We start from the raw sequence: 19,611 nt of genomic DNA on the forward strand, positions 1-19,611 counted from the left end.
TATCGTGTAAAATATAAGAATACAAAAAAGAAAAGACAATAAAACACACGAAGCGTAAAAAGATTCGTTTTTCATTTATGAAATCCGTTGAGCGCTCTGTTAAATAACTCGGTCGCAGGGAGGTAGCAGAGAGGTCGCCGCCCAAGCGGAATGGGGTTGTTAGGTACGTCCGTAGACTACAAAGAGTGTTTCCACTGCGGGCGTATTCCTTCTGATGCTGCCTTGTTCTCAAAGATCTAGTTTCCCTGCCAATGCTGTAGAAAACAGGAGCTATATCTAATTAGAACTAGCAATAAGAAAACAGTCATCTTCAGTTGCAGAGTTGACCCTTTTTTTCTGACACGCAACCGACTTACTACATTGTATTTCCTTGTTGGTTTTGCACCACATAGAAAGCGTCACACGATACGAAAATAAGCTCGCCGGACGAGTCTGTGAGCTCTGAATGGACATTTTCAGTCGGGACACGGCCGATGTTCTCTCGAGTACTGCGCGACTGCTAGGGATCGCACGATGTTCGCAGGTCACCGAGCCGCGTCTAAATTTAACACGGTCAATTTTTCAAGAAAAAATACCCTCAACTCTGTGTTTTTTGTTTCAAATTCGCCGCCCTTCTGGCAATCTATTTACGACTTTCCATCCCCCAGCTACTGCTCGTAAATTAGAAAACAGGGCCAAAACGGTAAGGTAAAAACGCTGACCACATGGCCTGTATGTTAGGCTAGCCTCTCCTCGAGATCGTCACTGGTACGGCCTGAGCTAGCCGTGTGGGAACGTTCACGCCATTTTTCAGACCAATTAACTTTTTTCCGGGTCAATGGGGTCCATCGATTCGGGAGCGATGCCGCCTACAGAACGAAACATTACGGTACGCGATACATTGATTTCCGGCATGTCCAGCCGAATTAATGAATCGGAGAGAGAAAACCTGTTGGAATCTTGAAACATTCAAGAACTGGCGTCGTGAAGGGTAGAAATATCTTCCGCTTTGTTGACACAAACTAAGCCTTAAGCGTAGTCTATGTAAAGAGAAGAGAGGGAATACAAATTCTCCCGTTGACAGAAAGCTGGGGGTTGGAACACATGTTTTTGACAAAGGGCAGTGTTCAAAACCTATGAGGTTTTGTGATCGGGCATACAATTAGAAGATGTACACATCTCGTTTTCAGTAGTGATCATGAAAAGACAGTCGAAAATAATACATTTTCGTCATGCATCTTTTTCTCCCACTGAAGCCCAAACATTCAAAAGACGATTTAAATCCTCCACCAGGAAAATTCAGCACCCAGTCCTGTCAATTGACTTAAGTACAAGGAAAAACTTTCATCTGTTTCTCCAGCGCCGATGTATCTTCAGAGCAATAAATCCGACCTAGAACCACACAACGGGAACGGTACAGGATATTGGCAATTACTTGGCAGACTCTTACAGAAGCGCAGAAGATATACATGACTTGCTATATTTCACTCCCTTTCCGTGGTAGGGCATACTAAAAGTCATATATTCCCCTACTGGGTAAAGGAGAATGATAGATAAATGCCTTGCGGTGAGCTGGCTTACCTAAAAGTGAGTGCAAACATTAAGAACCACTTAGACCGCCCTTCACGCATGGAAACTCACCTTTCAACACAGCCCCCGATACGATCACAAACGGCAGTACCGATTGCTACGAACATTCTGATAGAAAGTACGAGAGATCGTGTTATGATAAATCGTATCAGCAGAATTAGTGCCTACTGTAGTCGCCTAGTAGCCTGGGTGCCATCCGATTACCACATACCGGGGCTCCTACACTCGCTTACCTGAAAAACTCTGGGAAGCGAGTGCTAGTGTAGGAGCCTCGGTAGTAATCGGAAGGCACCAATGCTAGAAGTCTAGCTGTAAGAGTTGAGAGAAGACCGTACCTTTCCCGGTAGCGCATAGACGCGAGTAGACTGAGGATCCCCACCAGCAGCAACGCGAAACCGCAGACCGCTCTCTGTCTCGTGCTCGCCATCGTACTTCTCCGGGGCCACTGCGAGGAAAAAGTAATAGAATATTCACTCCGAAATCAATTGGTTCAATAGTGAGTGAGGGGTTTATCATTTATTTACATCGTGCATCATGCAGCATTACGCCCAAAGCCGCCGGTCTTTAAGAGCACCGACCGTGGCGTCAATCAACAGGCGTTACCTGGCGTACAGGTAGACGTCACACGTCACGTTTAGACCCCTCACCTGTACGCGCTGGGAACCAAATCCTCCCCGGTGGACTACAGGTGGGCGGACGCTACAGCGTCGCGCGCCCGCGGACCATTTCCACAGAAACCTTTCTGGTAATAGCTGCGAGGTTGCCGCGCTGGAGACTAGCGACCTTACTTTACGTTCTCTCCTCCGCTGGCAATTACTCTTTCGTACGTTCTCCCGCGGTGCCTACTCCTGGCATTCCGCTGAAGACGTCGCCATGGAGACGGAAAATTGCACGACGGCTGATTGTCTGGGGGTTGCGAAACCCTCATAGTTGCGGCGCGAGGCAGGAAGAAGAAAGTAGGGTGGCAGCCACGGCAGCGGCTTTTACGCATAATTTGTGGAAATTCGATGTGAAAGTGGTGTTTGTGAGCTGGCAGGTTGGCATATTGCGGGGTTATACATCAGGCGGGGCGGGCTGGGATGTGGAGACAGGACGCCATTAGAACGGCGCTCCGGTGCCGCGGGTTTCACGAAGAAGAACAAGGTGTCAGAACAGGTTTAACGTTGAAGCGTTGTATCAAAGTGGTTCCAGGGCGCGGGATCGTTCGCTCACTCCAACAGTGACAGCACAATGCTAGGATTAGGCCATGTTGATTTGATTATATGGATGGCATTCAATGGAAACCCAAAACTGATGCGAGCGTGCGAATAAAAAAAACCTTTGGCCAAAAAGAAAAAGATTGCCTTCATTATGAAATCTACCTGGTCACTGACAGGAAGAAGGATGAACACAGAGTATGACACACCGAACAATAGATTCGTTCTCTAACGTCTTCTTCTTTGAATTTGGAATTGATTTAAGTAGTCTACGACATTAGTACCTTTTTCCGAATAAGTAATTCTTTTGCAATTTACAGCATTTTTTTTTCTTCTCATTTTGCAGCTGCTCTGTATTATTTACATTATGGCCAAAAAAATTTTTTTTGGGAAACGGACGAAAATTGATGCGCGCGCGGAAGTCTTCCATGTAATCAAATCAACATGATCTTATAAAGGAGAAAAGTACTTCATATTTAGTGGCAACACGTTCTATTGGATTGACGCCTTTTAGACAGTTCACAATAACGGTTATCATGTATGTATGATATTACATGATATCATACTATTACCTTACTTTAGCACCTTAGTTACTGCCGTACCTTTGAGGTATATTATACAATACCATTGTGTAATGTTAAATCACACTGTGTACATATGATACTAAATGTAGAGTTATCTACTAATGTAAGATTTTTGAAGATCTAGACCTAAGAGAAGAAAAAGTCAATTGTAGTTTGCGAGGTTTGATTTATAAAACATGACATATATGTGAAGGCAAATTGCCACCACAAGAGAACGGCACTAAGGAATCTTTTCAAAAACCATTGTTGACTCGGGAAAATGAATCATCCTTTGTTCGGAACAAGTGTTACAAACCTCACTGATGATGTACAATGACTTTTATTCGCTCGGATCAAACGCTAGAACTGCTTCTGAAAAGGCGTACAGCCGGCGGCCGATTAATTTTTCATGGCGACGAACACGCAACCCTGTCTAGGACATGCACAAACACAGACTAGACCTCCGGACATGTGAGCATTCATGACATGTACTCCATACATGTTTGAAAATGAAATCTGTAGAAGAATGCGTTTTTGTTGATGTAACATCTACCTCAGAGAGTACCCAGAGCAGAGGACACAAAGGTGGGAAGAGTCACACGCAGCGTTGGTTAAAAAAACGTCTCCTCTTTTCTGAAATGGCAAACTTTACTCAATACGTGCAACAAGTCTTCAACTTGTTGATTTCTGTAGCCACTTTTCAAAATGGGGTTCGTCTTTGATGCTGGGAGGTTAAGATAGCCCTCAGAAGTTACGATGAAACTGGTACCCTTATTCATCTTCAGAATGGCATCGCAACATTCAGTGTCTGATACTTCTGCATATTTGCCTCGAAGCCTTTTCTTTCTTTCCTAGCTGATCTAGGACCGAGATCCGAACCACTTCTACACATGACAGAGCTTTCGGCGGGGTCTTTTGTGGACGTGCTGAAAGACATTTTACTATAAAGTCTTCAATCGTGCGCCGAGTCGCGAGAAATCCTAGAATAATTAGGAGCGCGGCGTGTATCTGTGAGCGGTTGTAGAGTGAACTAGTAGGGGCGACCGCGGCGTCAGATAAAGGGTTGTTGGGAAGGAAGATGAAGTGTTAGCCTCCCTATAGTAGAGTGTAACTACGGACACGTACCGTTTTGATATTGCATTAATTTGTCTTGTTGATTATCTTCGCCGAGTACTTGTACTCGGAGAGGATTATGTTTTCGGTTGAAAAATCTGTTGGGTGGGTCTGAATGTATGTCAGGAGCATAACTCAAGAAAACTTCAAGGAATCTTTATGATTTTTGGTAGGTGTGTAGTGGTTGTGCAAAGAAAAGTCAAGTTCGAAAATGGTTTACCTTGCGTTTTTCAACAGTACTGCAGCAGACTTCACATTTTTGTGTGTTTGTATGTAGGCAAAAAAAGTGACGGAAACGTTGATGGATCTTCATGATTTTTTGCAGGTGTGTAGATGTTGTGGAAACGGGGGTCAAGTTCAACAATGGTTCCCCTGGTATTTTCCGTTGGTACTGCAGCGGGCTTTGTGTGGATGTGTATTTGTATGTCGCCAGCATAACTCACGAAGCTGTTGATGGATCCGTATTATATTTAGTCGATGGGTAGGGTTTACAGAAAGGAAGGTCAAGTTCGATAATGGGCCTTCTAGCGGGCACCTAAGGTACTGCAGCGGAGCTTCCAAATTTAGGGGCATATTTTCTGAAAGTGCTATGGTCATGATTTTTGTGTGGTAGATAGTTCATGCCACAGAAAGTAAGTTCTGTAAATTTGGGCCCCCTAGCGGCTTGTTAAGAACTGCAGTGGGTGTTTTTGTTTTGACATTCGGACATGAATAACTTGAGAAGGGGTCGACAAATCGTCTTGATGTTTGGTATGTAGAGAGCTCAGATTGTGCTTTACATTATCAATAACTTATTATGCAAATCAGGAGCTAATTTGCATAATTAGTAAGGAAAGTTTGTTAGCCTACTGCATTTCAATGGGACATGGGACAGTGTCAGGTCATGTAAACAGATGGCCTTGCATAAACGTACTTGTAGGTCAAATAAATAAACTATTCTCCAAGCAGAGGTGTGGGTCCTGCTGGTTTAACGCGTTCAGTTTAGGCCTTTTTGTTCAAAACGCTTGGCGACATAACGAAATAGGGACAAAATAGAAAGCCTGACAAAAACACCTAAAAACACCTAGAAACACGTCAATAACTAGCCAGATTTATTCTATTCATATATATTGACTGTACTATGTCATCATCACTTTCAACTTACAACACTGCAATATCGAGATCTACTATGTGCCCCAAGAGATGTCTTCCAATGATACAATGGCCATATGAGGCCAATCATCAAAGGTGACGTTCGCGTTTTACACTGAAAAACATATCTTACATACAGTTAAACAGTGTACATTGTTTTCCTTAATTCGGAGGCAACACTGCGATTTCCAATAACCTACTTAGTGTGACAACAAGTGGCAGTCAGTCGAAAATTTGCAACGTTGTCACAATACTTTGTCGCAAACATTCGAGACCCAGTGAGATAACCGTTATACTGACATTCTGTAAATAGAATAATACCAGTCTTTCCTCAAAAATGTATTGCATTTGAACTGCCTATGTTACTTTAAATGTATAGCAGCGAGCGTAGTATAGTACTGTGACTACTATAAATGAACAGGACTTACGGAAAGTACGGCCGCAATAAAAACCCTAAAGGAATCCTCGGACGTGTAGCTGGATGGTAGATTTCGTACAGGGTGGAAATATTCAATCTCTCCTGTAAGAGCGGCTGCTTAGACATGTTAGATGTGTCAACTGTTTGCTGATACTTTGAAATTGTACAGGAACTAGACGCGGATGTGTGGGAACATTCGAGCATACAAAACAAATAGAAGATCAGGGTGTACATGTTGAGAGTCTGTCAACATGTAACACGTTTGGCATATATATTACTTATTTCAAAATGATGAATTCGGCGTTTGTAGCATACGCCACTTTAGGAAAATGTGATTTATTTGGGTATCTGGGGCATTGTTAGACCAGAAATATGTATTCTGGAAGATTTTTGCACTGAGATATTATTATAGAATTCATTTTCGGCTGGGTTGATTTGTAAAGTGATTTTTTTTAAATGGCAATTTCAAGTCTTTGAACTGGTCCATCAAAATGGAAGAGTCCATTCTTGCACGGGGGTGGGGGCAATTCTTCCAAAATTCAATGTGGAACTGAGGTGATTATGCAAAGGTCCATTTATTTTGAGTGGTTATATTTTTGAACATGCTAACTTACATAACGATGGCGCTGTTAGAGTACATTCTTGCACGGGGTGACAATTGTTCTAAAATACAAAGTTTTGAACTAGGGTGATTATGGAAAAGTTATTAAACCATTTTGACGGCCCGTCTCTTTATCTAGATGATGTACCACCACGTTAAAGAATAACACACTCCAGAAAGGTTGAAAAGATTGGTCACGGAATATGGCATTGTATACTGCGCAGCCAGAATATAGAACGGCAGCAAAAATAAACAAAGTGTAGATAAGAATCATCTTACGCGTCGACACAAATGAGAGGGCATCCAGAGTGAGTGGTTGAATATTTCCATTCTGCACAAAATCAACCAAGACCCAGCCACACGTCTGAGTATTCCTGTCAAGTTTACTTTTTTTTCTTCCGGCCGTACCTACCGTAAGTCCCGTGCTATTATTCGCAGTATATTATACATTAGCGTGTGTTTTACAAAGATATCTTAAGCTGATGTCTGTGTTCGATAAATTTCCCTCAAACCACCGTATGGGGTGAAAACTGACCCCAGGCGTATATCAATATGTGCCATTTTGACATTTCTAGTCATAAACAAAATTCCTCCCGTAAGTTTGTTTGTACATATGTATTATAACTTCTCATACGTTTTTACTGAGATTGGCTCATTATTACCTTCGCCGAGAAGGTTATGCAGAGGGTAGCGTTTGTATGTATGTATGTGTGTTTGTTTGTAACGTACAGCATAACTCGAGAAGGCTTGGATGGATTGTCTTGATATTTGGTAGGTAGGTAGGTCTCGATAAGACATGGAAATGATTAGATTTTGGGTCCCCTAGCGGCTTGTTACAGTACTGCAGAGGAACTTCCTGTTTTGATATCTCATGTTCTGGACATGCTATGGTCCTGATTTTTGAGTGGTAGATAGCTCTATGAACAGAGAGTAAGTGGTCTAGGTTTTGGCCCACTAGCGGCTTTTTCTGAACTGCAGGAGCAGGTTTTGCTTCAGACTTTGAAAGGGAATAACTCAAGAAGGGCTTGATGGATGGTCATGATTTTTGGTAAGTAGATAGCTTGAGTGATGATGTACATGATTAGATACTTATTATGCAAATCAGTATCTAATTTGTATAATTAATGAGGGAAGTTTATACATCCACAAAATTCCATAATAGGACTCTCAAACATGTGACATTATGTAACTGAGGAGGAGAGAAATATTGATAGATATCAACTATGCTAATGAGGACCTCATTTGCATAATTAATTAGAAAATACTATAACTTAAGATGGGCTTGATGGATGGTCATGATTTTTGGTATGTAGATAGCTTAGGTGATACTTTGTATGATTGGACGATTATCATGCAAATCAGACTCTAATTTGCATAATTGATGAGACAATTTTACAAATCCGCTGTGTTCCATATGACTGTTCAAATATGTGACATTTTTAACTGAGGAAGGGAGGAATGTTGATAGAAAATATGCAATTGTAGGCCTAATTTGCATAATAAATGAGAAACTACTAGAATTCCATACAGGTAAATGATGGCATTTTCATACTTGTGGCATTTGGAAGTTATGTGAATGTGAACATCGTTGAATCAAATTATGCTAATAAGGACTTCATTTGCATAATTGATTATATGATGATGAATGGTTTATTATTATTGCACAACTTTATACATACAACAAACAACAGCATCGCAGGTTTCCGTAGTTACCTGAATTGCGCTGGTGTTACAGGTCATTCCCTTTAAAATACATTTACATATAAATCACGAACGCAATAAAATATTGATATGCAAGCACTGTCAAGAATCTACCATAGATGTTTGTTACATTACATTAAACACAAAATGTCCATGGGCGTTGCACTATCACAAGGAACTGGCAGAGTCAACATTGTTCAGAAGCATGGCCATGTAGGGCATCGGGCTTTTCTTAAAGCGCTCTGTTCTTGTTCTGAAGGAGTCAGGCTGGTTGCTAGACCGTGTTTTTCGCCCGCTAATGTCACCCCTGCGAGGAGGGAACCAATGACGGTACTCGTGCGATTGGAGGAGTTTTCTGGCAAAAGCCAAGCACAGGTGGTCTCTCCGTAGCTCCAAAGTCTCAAGGCCAAGTAGAAGACAGGCATCTGCATAGTGTGTGTAATTTTTACCGAGAATGGTTCTCAAAGCACGCCTTTGGATTTTTTCCAGCTGGTTACGTTATGCTTGAGTGAGGCCCGGATGCCACGCTGGTACGGCATACTCGCACACCGGTCGGACGTAACTTGTGTAGATGGTGACTAAATCTTCTGTGGGCAGTCGGAATGCTTTCAATTTTCTAAGCAGAAACAGTCTCATGCCACCTTTCTTTACCATGTGGTCAACATGGGCGTTCCATCGCAGGTCAGCTAGCATGTACAATCCCAACAACTTGGCCACTTTGACCTCCTGTAGGGGGTGATTATCTATCTTGAATGTTGGTAAAGGTATATGTTTGCATAACCTTTTTCAAGCTCATACTTTGGACAACTTCTGTTATTTGGGTGAAGACGATCAACTGGTATGATTTATAATTGATGAGAAACACTCCTAATACGTCAGTCATAAAGGTTAAAATCATTTGGCGAAGGTATGAGGTCGTGGAACTCTAGTTACATGCTGTTTTCGAATTGCTGATCATGTTGTAAAACAGAGTTCTCCATTCACATCCAAAGAGTAACATAACTGCCGACGCTTCGATGACTGTCTGTCATTTTCTTCCGAGCAATAATGGCTGGTTCCTTTTGCACTGCAGCTAGGTGTCGGTGCTGACAATTCGTTCGCTGCTATGCATGATACTCCATAGTTGTGAATAAAGAAATCTGTTATTCAGTCATTTGCCAACTTGGTGATATTATTCATTGGTGTTAATTGTGTTGATTCAGGCCAAGAACAGTCTCTGTCCTGTTGGAAATTTGATCTCATTAATAAGCACACAGTACGTTATCCCTTCCTCCCCCGTCAAAAATATTTACGGTTAAAGAAGAGCAAGAAGAAGAAGAGGAAGAAGACGGGGGATGGAGGGGGGGGGGGGGGGGGTGTTGTTGTACCTCTCGGTATTAATATGTTATTTTTATCTTATTCGTATATGTTTACTGAGTATTAGACAGGATGCGATTGCTTATTTGAAGCCTTGTACTCAATGTTAACATGTTCTCATGATTAGCTTAATAAGCTTAAGGCTATTTGTTACTGGGTCCCGTGTTGATCTTATTTCTGAGTTAAAACATACGGAGCCACGTAGGGGTCACGCCCTAAAGTGAAAAAGCCCGTTAACTACCCGGCAGGGCCCCTCTTCCAATTGTGCCCGATCGAAGCAGTAGTTAGAGTCTGCTGTGGACCGGGACATGACAGGTTCATCCACCCGTAGTCCGCCCGCTCAATACCGCGTCAGGGGAGGATTTGTCAGCCCGCTGTGGACGCACACGGCTATGTGCCTTGTCATTCATCTCTGTGGCACGTTAAGCCCCTATCTCAGTAGAGCCGCGGCACGCTGGCGACCTCGCTGCGACCGAGCGATTTAACAGCGCGCTCAACGAATTTCATCGATAAAAGTGAAACTTTTAAAGCTTTGAGTGTTTTGTTTTCTGTTACTTGTACGATTTGCATGATATTGCCATTAAAAATTCAATGGTAACACAAATCGCAGCGAGGTCGCTAAATTGCTACAGTCTATTGAGATACCCGCTTAAAGCCCCTGTCACACTTGTGCGTATATCCAAGCCGGCCCGCATGAGTTGCGTATTAACATGTTTTGGTCAAGATTGAAGTTTCAGCCCAAGAAGTCATTTCCTTGGTTCGATAACTAGGCTGCACAGCGGTGGGTCAACGCAGAAAACAACTTCTTCCCCGCAAACTTTCCTTAAACCTAAGAAATGTTAATGCGCAACTCATGTGCACTTGAATATACGCACAAGTGTGACAGCGCCCTAAGGTCCCACGCCACTAGACGGCGATCGCGTTGTGACCTGGCTGCGACCTAAATAAAATTTGTGAAGCCCTTGATTTCATATTTGGAATATCATGTAAAATGTAAAGGTATGACTGAAAAGACAACAAAACACACAAAGCGTACAAATATCTAATATCTACGAAGTTCTTTAAAAGATCTGTCAAACTTAAGGTCGCAGCGCGGTCGCAGTGAGGTCACCGCCCTGGTGGAAAGGGTGCGGTCACATTCGTCGCGTGATCATGCGAAAGCCCAAAACGGCAAGGAGAAGCAACCCTTCCAACCCCATGGTCCAACCCTTCCAACCCCATGGTCCAACCCTTCCAACCCCATGGTCCAACCCTTCCAACCCCATGGTCCAACCCTTCCAACCCCATGGTCCAACCCTTCCAACCCCATAGTCCAACCCTTCCAAACCCATTTTAACCGCGCTGAGGCATGCAGTACCAAACTTTAGCTGTCTTGTTATGAAAAACATGCTGTCTGGGATACGTGTTCGTGGCCATGGTGGTTCTATCACAAACAGCTTGAATTGAAATTGAAAAAAAAAACAAGCATTATAAAAATATGAACGGCCGAAGGCCATGGTATGTGGTCGCTGACTTCAAGTCCACTTTATTTTCCTCTGTTATCCTTCATTTCATTTGTGTTTTAATCAAGGATACTTCTTGTGTAACTATTCATTTTTTCCTCCAAAAGTTAGCCCTTGATAATAGCAAATGGCTAGTTGGGCAACTTAACCCTCAAACACCCGAACGGAGTTACTTTTGACCACAGACGTGGATTTTGATTTGAACATGTTTGATCGGAAAAAAATTCCTTCCGTGATTTTGTAAGTAGACATCTATTCTAACCTCTTCTGCTTTTTTTTGGGAGATTGACACAATACTGTCGACATTACAGAGGAAAGTCTGGAGTGAATCCACTGGGGTCATTTTTGACCCCAGCAAAAATAATGTGCTGTTTTTGAGACCTGCCCTCTGGAACTCCTAAACTACGTGTTGTATGAACACCAAATTTTCAGAGGATGACGCACATGTAAATTGATATTACCATAACAAATTTCGTGTCATTATGACGTAATATGACGTCATTGTGACGAAATTTTATGTGATTCTATCCGCCATCTTGGATTTTGACCGATGACGTCATTGTTTGAACTGAAATTAGCAGATTTTGTGAAATATGCTTGTCAAAAACCTGTTTCCATGGCAACACGAAAAACGATGAACTTACTTTATTAATTTGAAATCTTTGTTAAAGACATTTTATGAAATGTCACCAAATTTGGTGACTCTAGCGTAAGCCGTTCAGGAGTAATGCAAAATTAAATTTGGTGTGGGCCTTAAAAATCCCCTCCCGGTCTGAATAGAGATAGTTCAAAACGTGGTCTTTCTGATCTTTTTGCATAAATTATGATAATGATCGGGAATTATTCATGCCTAAACATGCTAAAACATTCCTCTTACATTGATGAAGCAATGTACGGATAACAATCAGCGAAAAAAGTGAAAAGGGAGATTTTACTGAACAAAACATTTTGTGGTCAATTTTGACCCCGTTCGGTCATTTTAGTCGCAAAAAAGGGTTCGGGTATTTGAGGGTTAAGATGTATGTATATATCAGCCAAACCAATAAATAAATAAACAAGAGCTATCTCCCACTCAAAAATCATGACCGTAGTATGTCCGAGAGATCAAAACCGGAAGTTCAGCTGCAGTACCATAGCAAGCTAAAAGGGGGCCCAATATCAAATCATGACAAGGTCTCAAGAAGACCTATTTACATAGTTAGTAGGAAGACAATTCGTCCAGACATTCTGGAGTTATCGTGTTTACAGAAGGGCACACACACACAGACAAAGACACACACAACGACACATACAAGCACACGCACACAAACACACACACACGAACGCTATGCAAAACATAAACTTCTCGGCGAGGGTAACAAAAAAAATCTAGAAGTATTCAGTTTTCTTATTAGAAAATCATCCCCACATTTCGGTTACACCCAGTGATGATCAGCTGTCTGTTGTTGGGGTGAAAGGACAACTCTATGAATTATAAATAGCTATTTTATTGTAGACGTTTTACACCAAATGAACTTGACCAATGCTTCATCTAATTTTTGATTGCCTTTCTATTCACCTGGTCATGTGTAATTGTGCGAACGTGTCACAGCGAACATGAAATGACTGGAATTGGTCTGTAATATTGTTTGAGTGAATGCATATTCATTATTCTTGGCTATGGTTCTAGCTTTTACTTGACTGGCGAGGCTTATGGAACATCACGTGTTGTTTTGTCATACCTCCGTTCTTGGCTCGTAAGCTATCACAAATGTTATGTTATTCCGCAAGATGTACAAGTACGACTGAAAGGCAACAAAACACACACAGCGTAGAAAGATTCATATTTTATGTACGAAATTCGTTGAGCGCTCTGTCAAAGTGCCTTTATTGGACATATTTTCCCAGCTGAGCTAAGTACAGCTCACAACATGTTTACAAACATGCTTAGTACATAGGATAGTCTTCTTCTTGCTTCCTGGCAATATACGATTGTATGGGTTTTAATTACAGTCGGTTTATCAAAAGAGAAATATAATTTTTTCAGTGCTTCTTATGTCTAAACTGAGGTAATGTATTTTCTATATTACTAAATAGGATATTTCTATCATTAACATATATAGTGCAATCTGTGATAGAGTGCACTTCACCTTCTACCGTATTTGAGGTACAAAATTGACAGGTTCAGTGTTATTGGGTGGGCCGCCCGGGGCTGGATAGCGTGGAGCTTACAATTGGCTGTGCTGTCAAATCGCGAGGGTCTGTCATCGGTGACCTCAATACGACAGTTATGTCCCCAGGTGCGTCCATAAGACTGTAAGTTTATGAACCACTCACACTGGGATGGACCAATCCCCTTTTCGATGAATATGGTAGTTTTTTTAACGTACTTGAGGTGTGGCTCTCCTCAAACACGGGACCTCCATTCAACGTCCTATCTGAGTGACAACCCCAGTCTAAAAGAAGCTGGGTACTCATTTTCACCTGAGGCACGACATCGGGGCATGTCAGGGGTTTGAACCCAGAACCTCTTGATTCCCTGTAGCTCAAATGGTAGCAGCCTCACAATTAAGCTCCTGGTTATAATTAGTTGGTAACTGGAAGACCTTGGTTCAAATCCTGGTAAGGACATCTTAGTTGGGGCTGCACCCGTCTTTCGGAAGGGACGTAAAATTGGGGTCCATATTCGAGGAGGTGCTTTGAGCACGTTAAAAGGGAAAGGACTAGTAATCCCTTCCTGTAAAATTTACTCTGCTTCTGAAACAGCAAGGAAACTTGCTGACCTATGCATGTGCCACTAGGCACTACAATGGTCTGAACGATCGAACGCATCTATGAGATGAGCAACACAACGTCTTTGGTGTCATTAACTCATCATCAATTAAGCAGTTTTCACCAACAGCATGAACTCGCCTTGGACTACTTGTTCAGAATTTGCCGTTAACACGTCAGCTAGACAGGCTGTACGTGTGCTGGTCTAACTCTTGGTCAGAAACGAGCCACAACTTGGCGGTTTGAGATCCAAGCTTCTTCCCGAGTTCCCGAAGGTTACCCACAGCCCCTACCCACCCAACTCTTTGTACGTTTATCCCAAAGGTATCATCAATTTTGCGGCCGTGTCGCTCCAATTTCTAGAGTCTGAAATTTGCAAAAAAAATGTAGGGATAGTCAGTTTGATATTAGCACCAAAAATTGCAAAACAATCGAGCACCCTTACCTGTGACTGTGAACCAGCAACACACCTGTAGATAGATATCTTGCATGCGCAAGATCCAACAATGGACCACAGTCGTCACTCCTATTCCATGCCTAATCAGACACATTGCCATGTGACCCAGCCCTTCGCAACGCATTAACACGCGCGCTTTAATAGATGATCACTGGTACAATCAATCAACTCTAAAGAGCATACATATGTTGCTTTCATGAAGCGGGGGTATGTAAGTTTCTCCAAAAAGGATAAAGCGGTGGGACCTCGTGTATTCACAATTGTACATGGGAAGAAGGAGTCATTTACGTGAGCTTTGGACAACAGACATGGGTAAAAACTATGTCATAGTTTAGGCTGCAATCAGCTATAGTCTGTACTAAAATCTTCAATCATGCTGCTGGGAATGTCAAGGCCAAGCTGAAGCGCCACCTACCGACAAATAAGGTGATTGCATTCACGCAATCATGACGTAATGCTTGTCCGCCATGTTGGATGGTTAAACATGGAAGTCTCTAGGTACATTTGAATTTGTATGAGTAATTGCATCATCGTATATATCACATGTACGTATAACTACGAAGGATGTCCCTGTAACTCAACTAGTAGCAGCCTCACAGTTGAGATCCTGGTACCAATTATGATTCGTTGCTTACTGGGAGACCCATCTGTAATCCCGGGAAGCACATTTCATTGGTACAGTGCCAGTCTTTTGGAAGGAATGTAAAATGGGGGCCCCATTTTCGTGGAGGCTAGCAAGAGCACGTTAAGGGTGGGGGGGGGGGGGGGCTGGGGGGGGGGAGCTAGCAACCCCTCCCTGTAAAAATATACGCTGCTACAGAAACAGCAAAGAAACTGTCTGACATACGTGCCACTAGGCACTACTACTAACGAACGACCTTCAGACAGCAACATCATGCACGTACAGACTTTTTAAGTCTGACTCTTCCAGGTTCAACCAATCAGCATGGCACGCTTCTGTGACGTCACGTGAAACCCCATAGAGACAGCAAGACATCAAGTGAACGTCTGTTGACCTAAATTGATGAGTTTCGCGTCATGGAGAAATGTAAATATTTCCCATCGGATAAGATTCTTGACTACATTCCAGGGTACGCTTCTCTCGATCGCCAAGCAAGACGTACCGACTACTAAGTATCTAAGACCAGCTCAGAAAAAAACAAGAAAGACTCAAATGCCTTCAAGTACCAGAGTTATCAACCCAGAATTGATGTGTTCAAACATTCTTTTTTCCCAGGATCTATCGTAGAGTGAAACTCGTGGCCACCAAGCAGGAACATTTTCGTTAGCTAGTTAACAGCTCTTGCATCTACATGTACATGTACATGTAGATGCGCAAAGGTTAGGTGCACATGTGACATACCGTTCAGTGTGATACATGTGTAATCAGCTGCTACCGCGCCGCGTGCCTGCATAGCTGGTATGTTACGCCTAAGGACGGTTACAGATATATATACAGATATTACTGAAGCATATGTTATCCGACCAAGCAAACTACACACAAACAGCGCACGTGACTCGGCGTACCTGGCTATATAACAAGGCGAGCCGTAGCAAGCCGCAATGCACGGCCAGCTAATGTATAAGTCCCCCATTCCACTAGACGGCGCTCGCGCTGCGCTCTCGCTGAGATCAAAATCGGATTTGTCTAATCCTTGATTTCATAATTGCAAAATCATGCAAAATGTAAAAGCATGGCTAAAAAGACATCAAAACACATGAAGCGTAAAAAAATTAGCTTTTTTTTTTAATCTGTGAAATTCGTTGAGTGCTCTGTTGAATTTCAGGTCGCAGAGAGAGCGCGGCAAGAGCGCCGTCCTAGTGGAATGGGGATTTTACGCATTCTCTCAGTCTCAGGCATTACGATTCGTCTCAGGCATTTCGCTTCTACTTGAACGGAAGAAGAGGCGTTTTCTAGACCCCGGGTAATGTCTGGTGGAGAGAACAATTGTGCGGCCCGGCGTGTGTCTGTCTGCAGCAGACTATCCCTGAGAGCGGGCCGGTTAACGCCAGTGTACACAAACCGGCAGGAGGCGCGGCCACACGCGGTGATGACGTTTTCTGACTGGCCAATTTTCTAAGATTTATTTTAACCTCCATGAAAAGTGGAAGTATTGTTTTATGTACATGTGTGTGTGTATGTGCGTCTGTTTGTGTGTTTGTCTGCGTTTTTGTGTTTGTGTGGATATTTTTGGCCGGCATAACTTAAGAAACTATGGATGGATTGTTATGATATTTGGTATGTGGGTAGGTATTGGAAAGACAAAGGTCAAGGTCGAACATCCTGGCGGCTGACCTTAGCACTGCAGTAGAACTTCCTGTTTTGCCATGGACATACTTATCACAGTATTACTGTTTCTGCTTTGATTGACATAAAGCCAGGTCTGCCCAACTAGCCAATGGATATTATTTCAAAGGGGACGATAACACTTCATAAAGTACAAAGAAACATATACAACGTTAACAATTATAGACTTCTATTAAACTACTAGTATATCATACGTTACATCATACACAGTTGTTGGACAATAATGTCACCTGAAATGTACGAAAACCTTAGGATTTAACATAGAAATTAGATAAAACACCGACACGGACGTTTCTATCCACCAAAAGCTGGAGAAAACGACGACGAGGAAGGAAATTTCTCTTTTTCGCGAGTTCCGAAGAGAACGCAATCTCCTGCCTACTCACAAATAGCGTAACACAAAGTAGGGCAGCCGCGACAACGTCTTCTTGTCACCGTTGACGCAAAGCTGTTATTATCTCCATGAAAAATGGAGATACTGTTTTGGGTGTGTCTGTTTGTCTGTTTTTCTGTCTGTTTATCTGTCCACTGTAGTCAGCATAACTCAAGAGCCTCTTGATGGATTGCAATGATATTTGGTATGTGGGCCGGTGTTGTGAAGCCGAAATTCAAGGACGATTTTGGGCCCCCTGGTATGTGACCTTGGTACTGCAGCAGAAATTCCATTTTTGCATCTTTTGAACTGGACGTACTGTGGTCTTGTTTTCGTGTTGTATGAGAACCACTCCCAAATTCCTATACATAATACATTTTACTCATCAACCATCCAATATACTGTCACATTTGATATCGTTTGCATCCTAATTAAATAACTCGAAAATGACTATTTCGCATCGTAAAGTAGTGGGGGTCACTCGTGGCGCAAAAGTGATCTCAATATGCCTATAAGGCGTATGCTTGTTATAACCTTACTAATTCATGAGAAGCTAAAATCAGCCTACAGGCCGCTTTTTATTGAGGTTATGAGGGAGGAGAGAATTGTCAGATATTATAAAGATGATACAGATTACATGATCAAAGAAATCTATAAACACTCTACACGCACACGGTATCACATGACAGGGTGATATAACATAGCGTTACCAAACATCGTGCGCCACCTATTAACGTTTATTTTGAGTCCTGTCAAATTGTGAAAAAGCCTCATGAGCACTAAAGAACGACATATTAAGTAATGAACTAGGAGTAACCGGTTGCCTAGCCTTCAGCAATTCAACAGAAAGATTAAACTCCCGAAACCGTAACAAAAAGTTACCTTAAAGCGTCATGCATGACGTATTTCATATTTAATTTGACACCGCGTATTTCGTCTTTTTCTAACTCGCACGATAGCTAGTATGTTGCCAAAAGTAGCTGACGTCATACTTTTTTTGTTACGTAAAGTACAGATATCTATGGTGATTCGAATTCTGAAACTCTTACTTCTTTTAAGGAGGTTTAATCTAACACGGCGCCCCCGCAACGACACTACGTTTTTGCACGTAAAAGCATCATTACCATGGCTTTATCACGTGTTTGTTATATTGACGACACAACATTATATTGTTCAACCGCGTTGTGTGGGACAAATTAACATAGTGACTTAGTTATTCGTATTTGTCTGTAGACTACTCAAGATCTATGTTCTTTAGGTAGAGCACTTGAAGCATCCTCGTTCACCAGGACCCTTCCGCTCCACGTTACATCGCTCGCAGAAAGGGCCCTGGTAACACGGGATGGCATCCATGGTTATTGCAGGTCGACGAGACTTGCTGATGAATAATTAATGAGCTAACCCTTATTTGGGACAAACGGCAGTTGTAGCTCATGAATAGTTAATGAGCTAACCCTTATTTGGGACAAACGGCAGTTGTAGCTCATGAATAATTAATGAGCTAGCCGTAACACGTAACCTGATTGGTTGATAGCTTCCCAGCGTTCTATGCGCGCTTGCTTCCGATGAGTGGAAGCAAACGGGTTTTAACCCCTCTGATTGGCTGAAGCTGTTTTGGTGGCGATATCGTAATAACCATGGATGCCATCCCGTGTTACCAGGGCCCTTTCTGCGAGCGATGTAACGTGGAGCGGAAGGGTCCTGGTGAACGAGGATGACTTGAAGGAGCTAAGCTCAAGTGGACGAAAATATTGCTCCCTCCCTCTAGCACAATTCTTTACTCATAAAATTGATATAGCTACATGCTCACATGGCGTTAAGCAAACGAGAAAGAATTACAGACATGCATTGTTATTGTTTAGAAGGGCTGATATTTCTTCCCATGGGTTACACACATGGCTCTGTCCGCGTGGTTTTGATATATACTATAACATGACGTTTTGAATGAATAGGACGATAATTGGTAGCATTACGTCACCTCTTCCTTTTCTGCCCAGACAGCATCACAGATCATCACACAGCTAGCAGCGCACACGTATCCCAGCGTGAGCACACCCATTCCCATATCAGGTAGTGCACACTCGCGCAATAAATCGTATAGAAAAACGTTCAAATCAAAACGTACTTACGTCATTTAAATGGCCTCTTCCGCCTCTTCCTATAGTTCGACATCAGGACATGTTACTATGACGGTGAGACCTTACTGTTTACCGTGAGTGTAGCGGATCATACATGTACGACCTCACAGGATTATAACACATAGACGGTTTAGAACGACTGCAAGCCTGTACTGTGACTGGTTCTGTAGGAAAGAGAAGGAATGTCGGCGAGGTGCCGCAGCAGACAAGCCGTGTCTCACGTTGTTTCGCGAACACGTCAGTGGCGTGGTCTGTGCAAACATACCCTGCTGCATGGCCACACAGACGCAGTTTCAGGGACGCCATCCACATGCACCTCAAAAAGAAAAAAAGGTCGGACTAGAAACGCAAGAAGTACATTTGGAAGAACAACTTATTAAAGGCGATGACAAAGAACGTGTCAAGTGTGTAAATATGTATGCATGTGTGTGTAT

The 19,611-nt window shown here is 42.6% G+C and overlaps 1 protein-coding gene across 1 annotated transcript in view; it reads right to left on the reverse strand.

Annotated features, from left to right (window-relative positions):
• LOC136427911 (galactose-3-O-sulfotransferase 2-like) overlaps positions 1–19,410 on the reverse strand; it is a 34,101-nt gene extending 14,691 nt beyond the window's left edge. Inside the window, exons 1-2 of the mRNA XM_066417134.1 lie at positions 19,169–19,410; positions 1,905–2,014 (exon numbers count right to left, since the gene is read on the reverse strand). Coding sequence (XP_066273231.1) covers positions 1,905–1,996 — 92 coding nt within the window. The 5' untranslated portion in view covers positions 1,997–2,014; positions 19,169–19,410. The remainder of the gene's footprint in view (positions 1–1,904; positions 2,015–19,168) is intronic.
• Positions 19,411–19,611: the final 201 nt, after the last annotated feature.

The sequence above is a fragment of the Branchiostoma lanceolatum genome, chromosome 2 (assembly GCF_035083965.1).
Source record: "Branchiostoma lanceolatum isolate klBraLanc5 chromosome 2, klBraLanc5.hap2, whole genome shotgun sequence".
Classification (NCBI taxonomy): domain Eukaryota; kingdom Metazoa; phylum Chordata; class Leptocardii; order Amphioxiformes; family Branchiostomatidae; genus Branchiostoma; species Branchiostoma lanceolatum.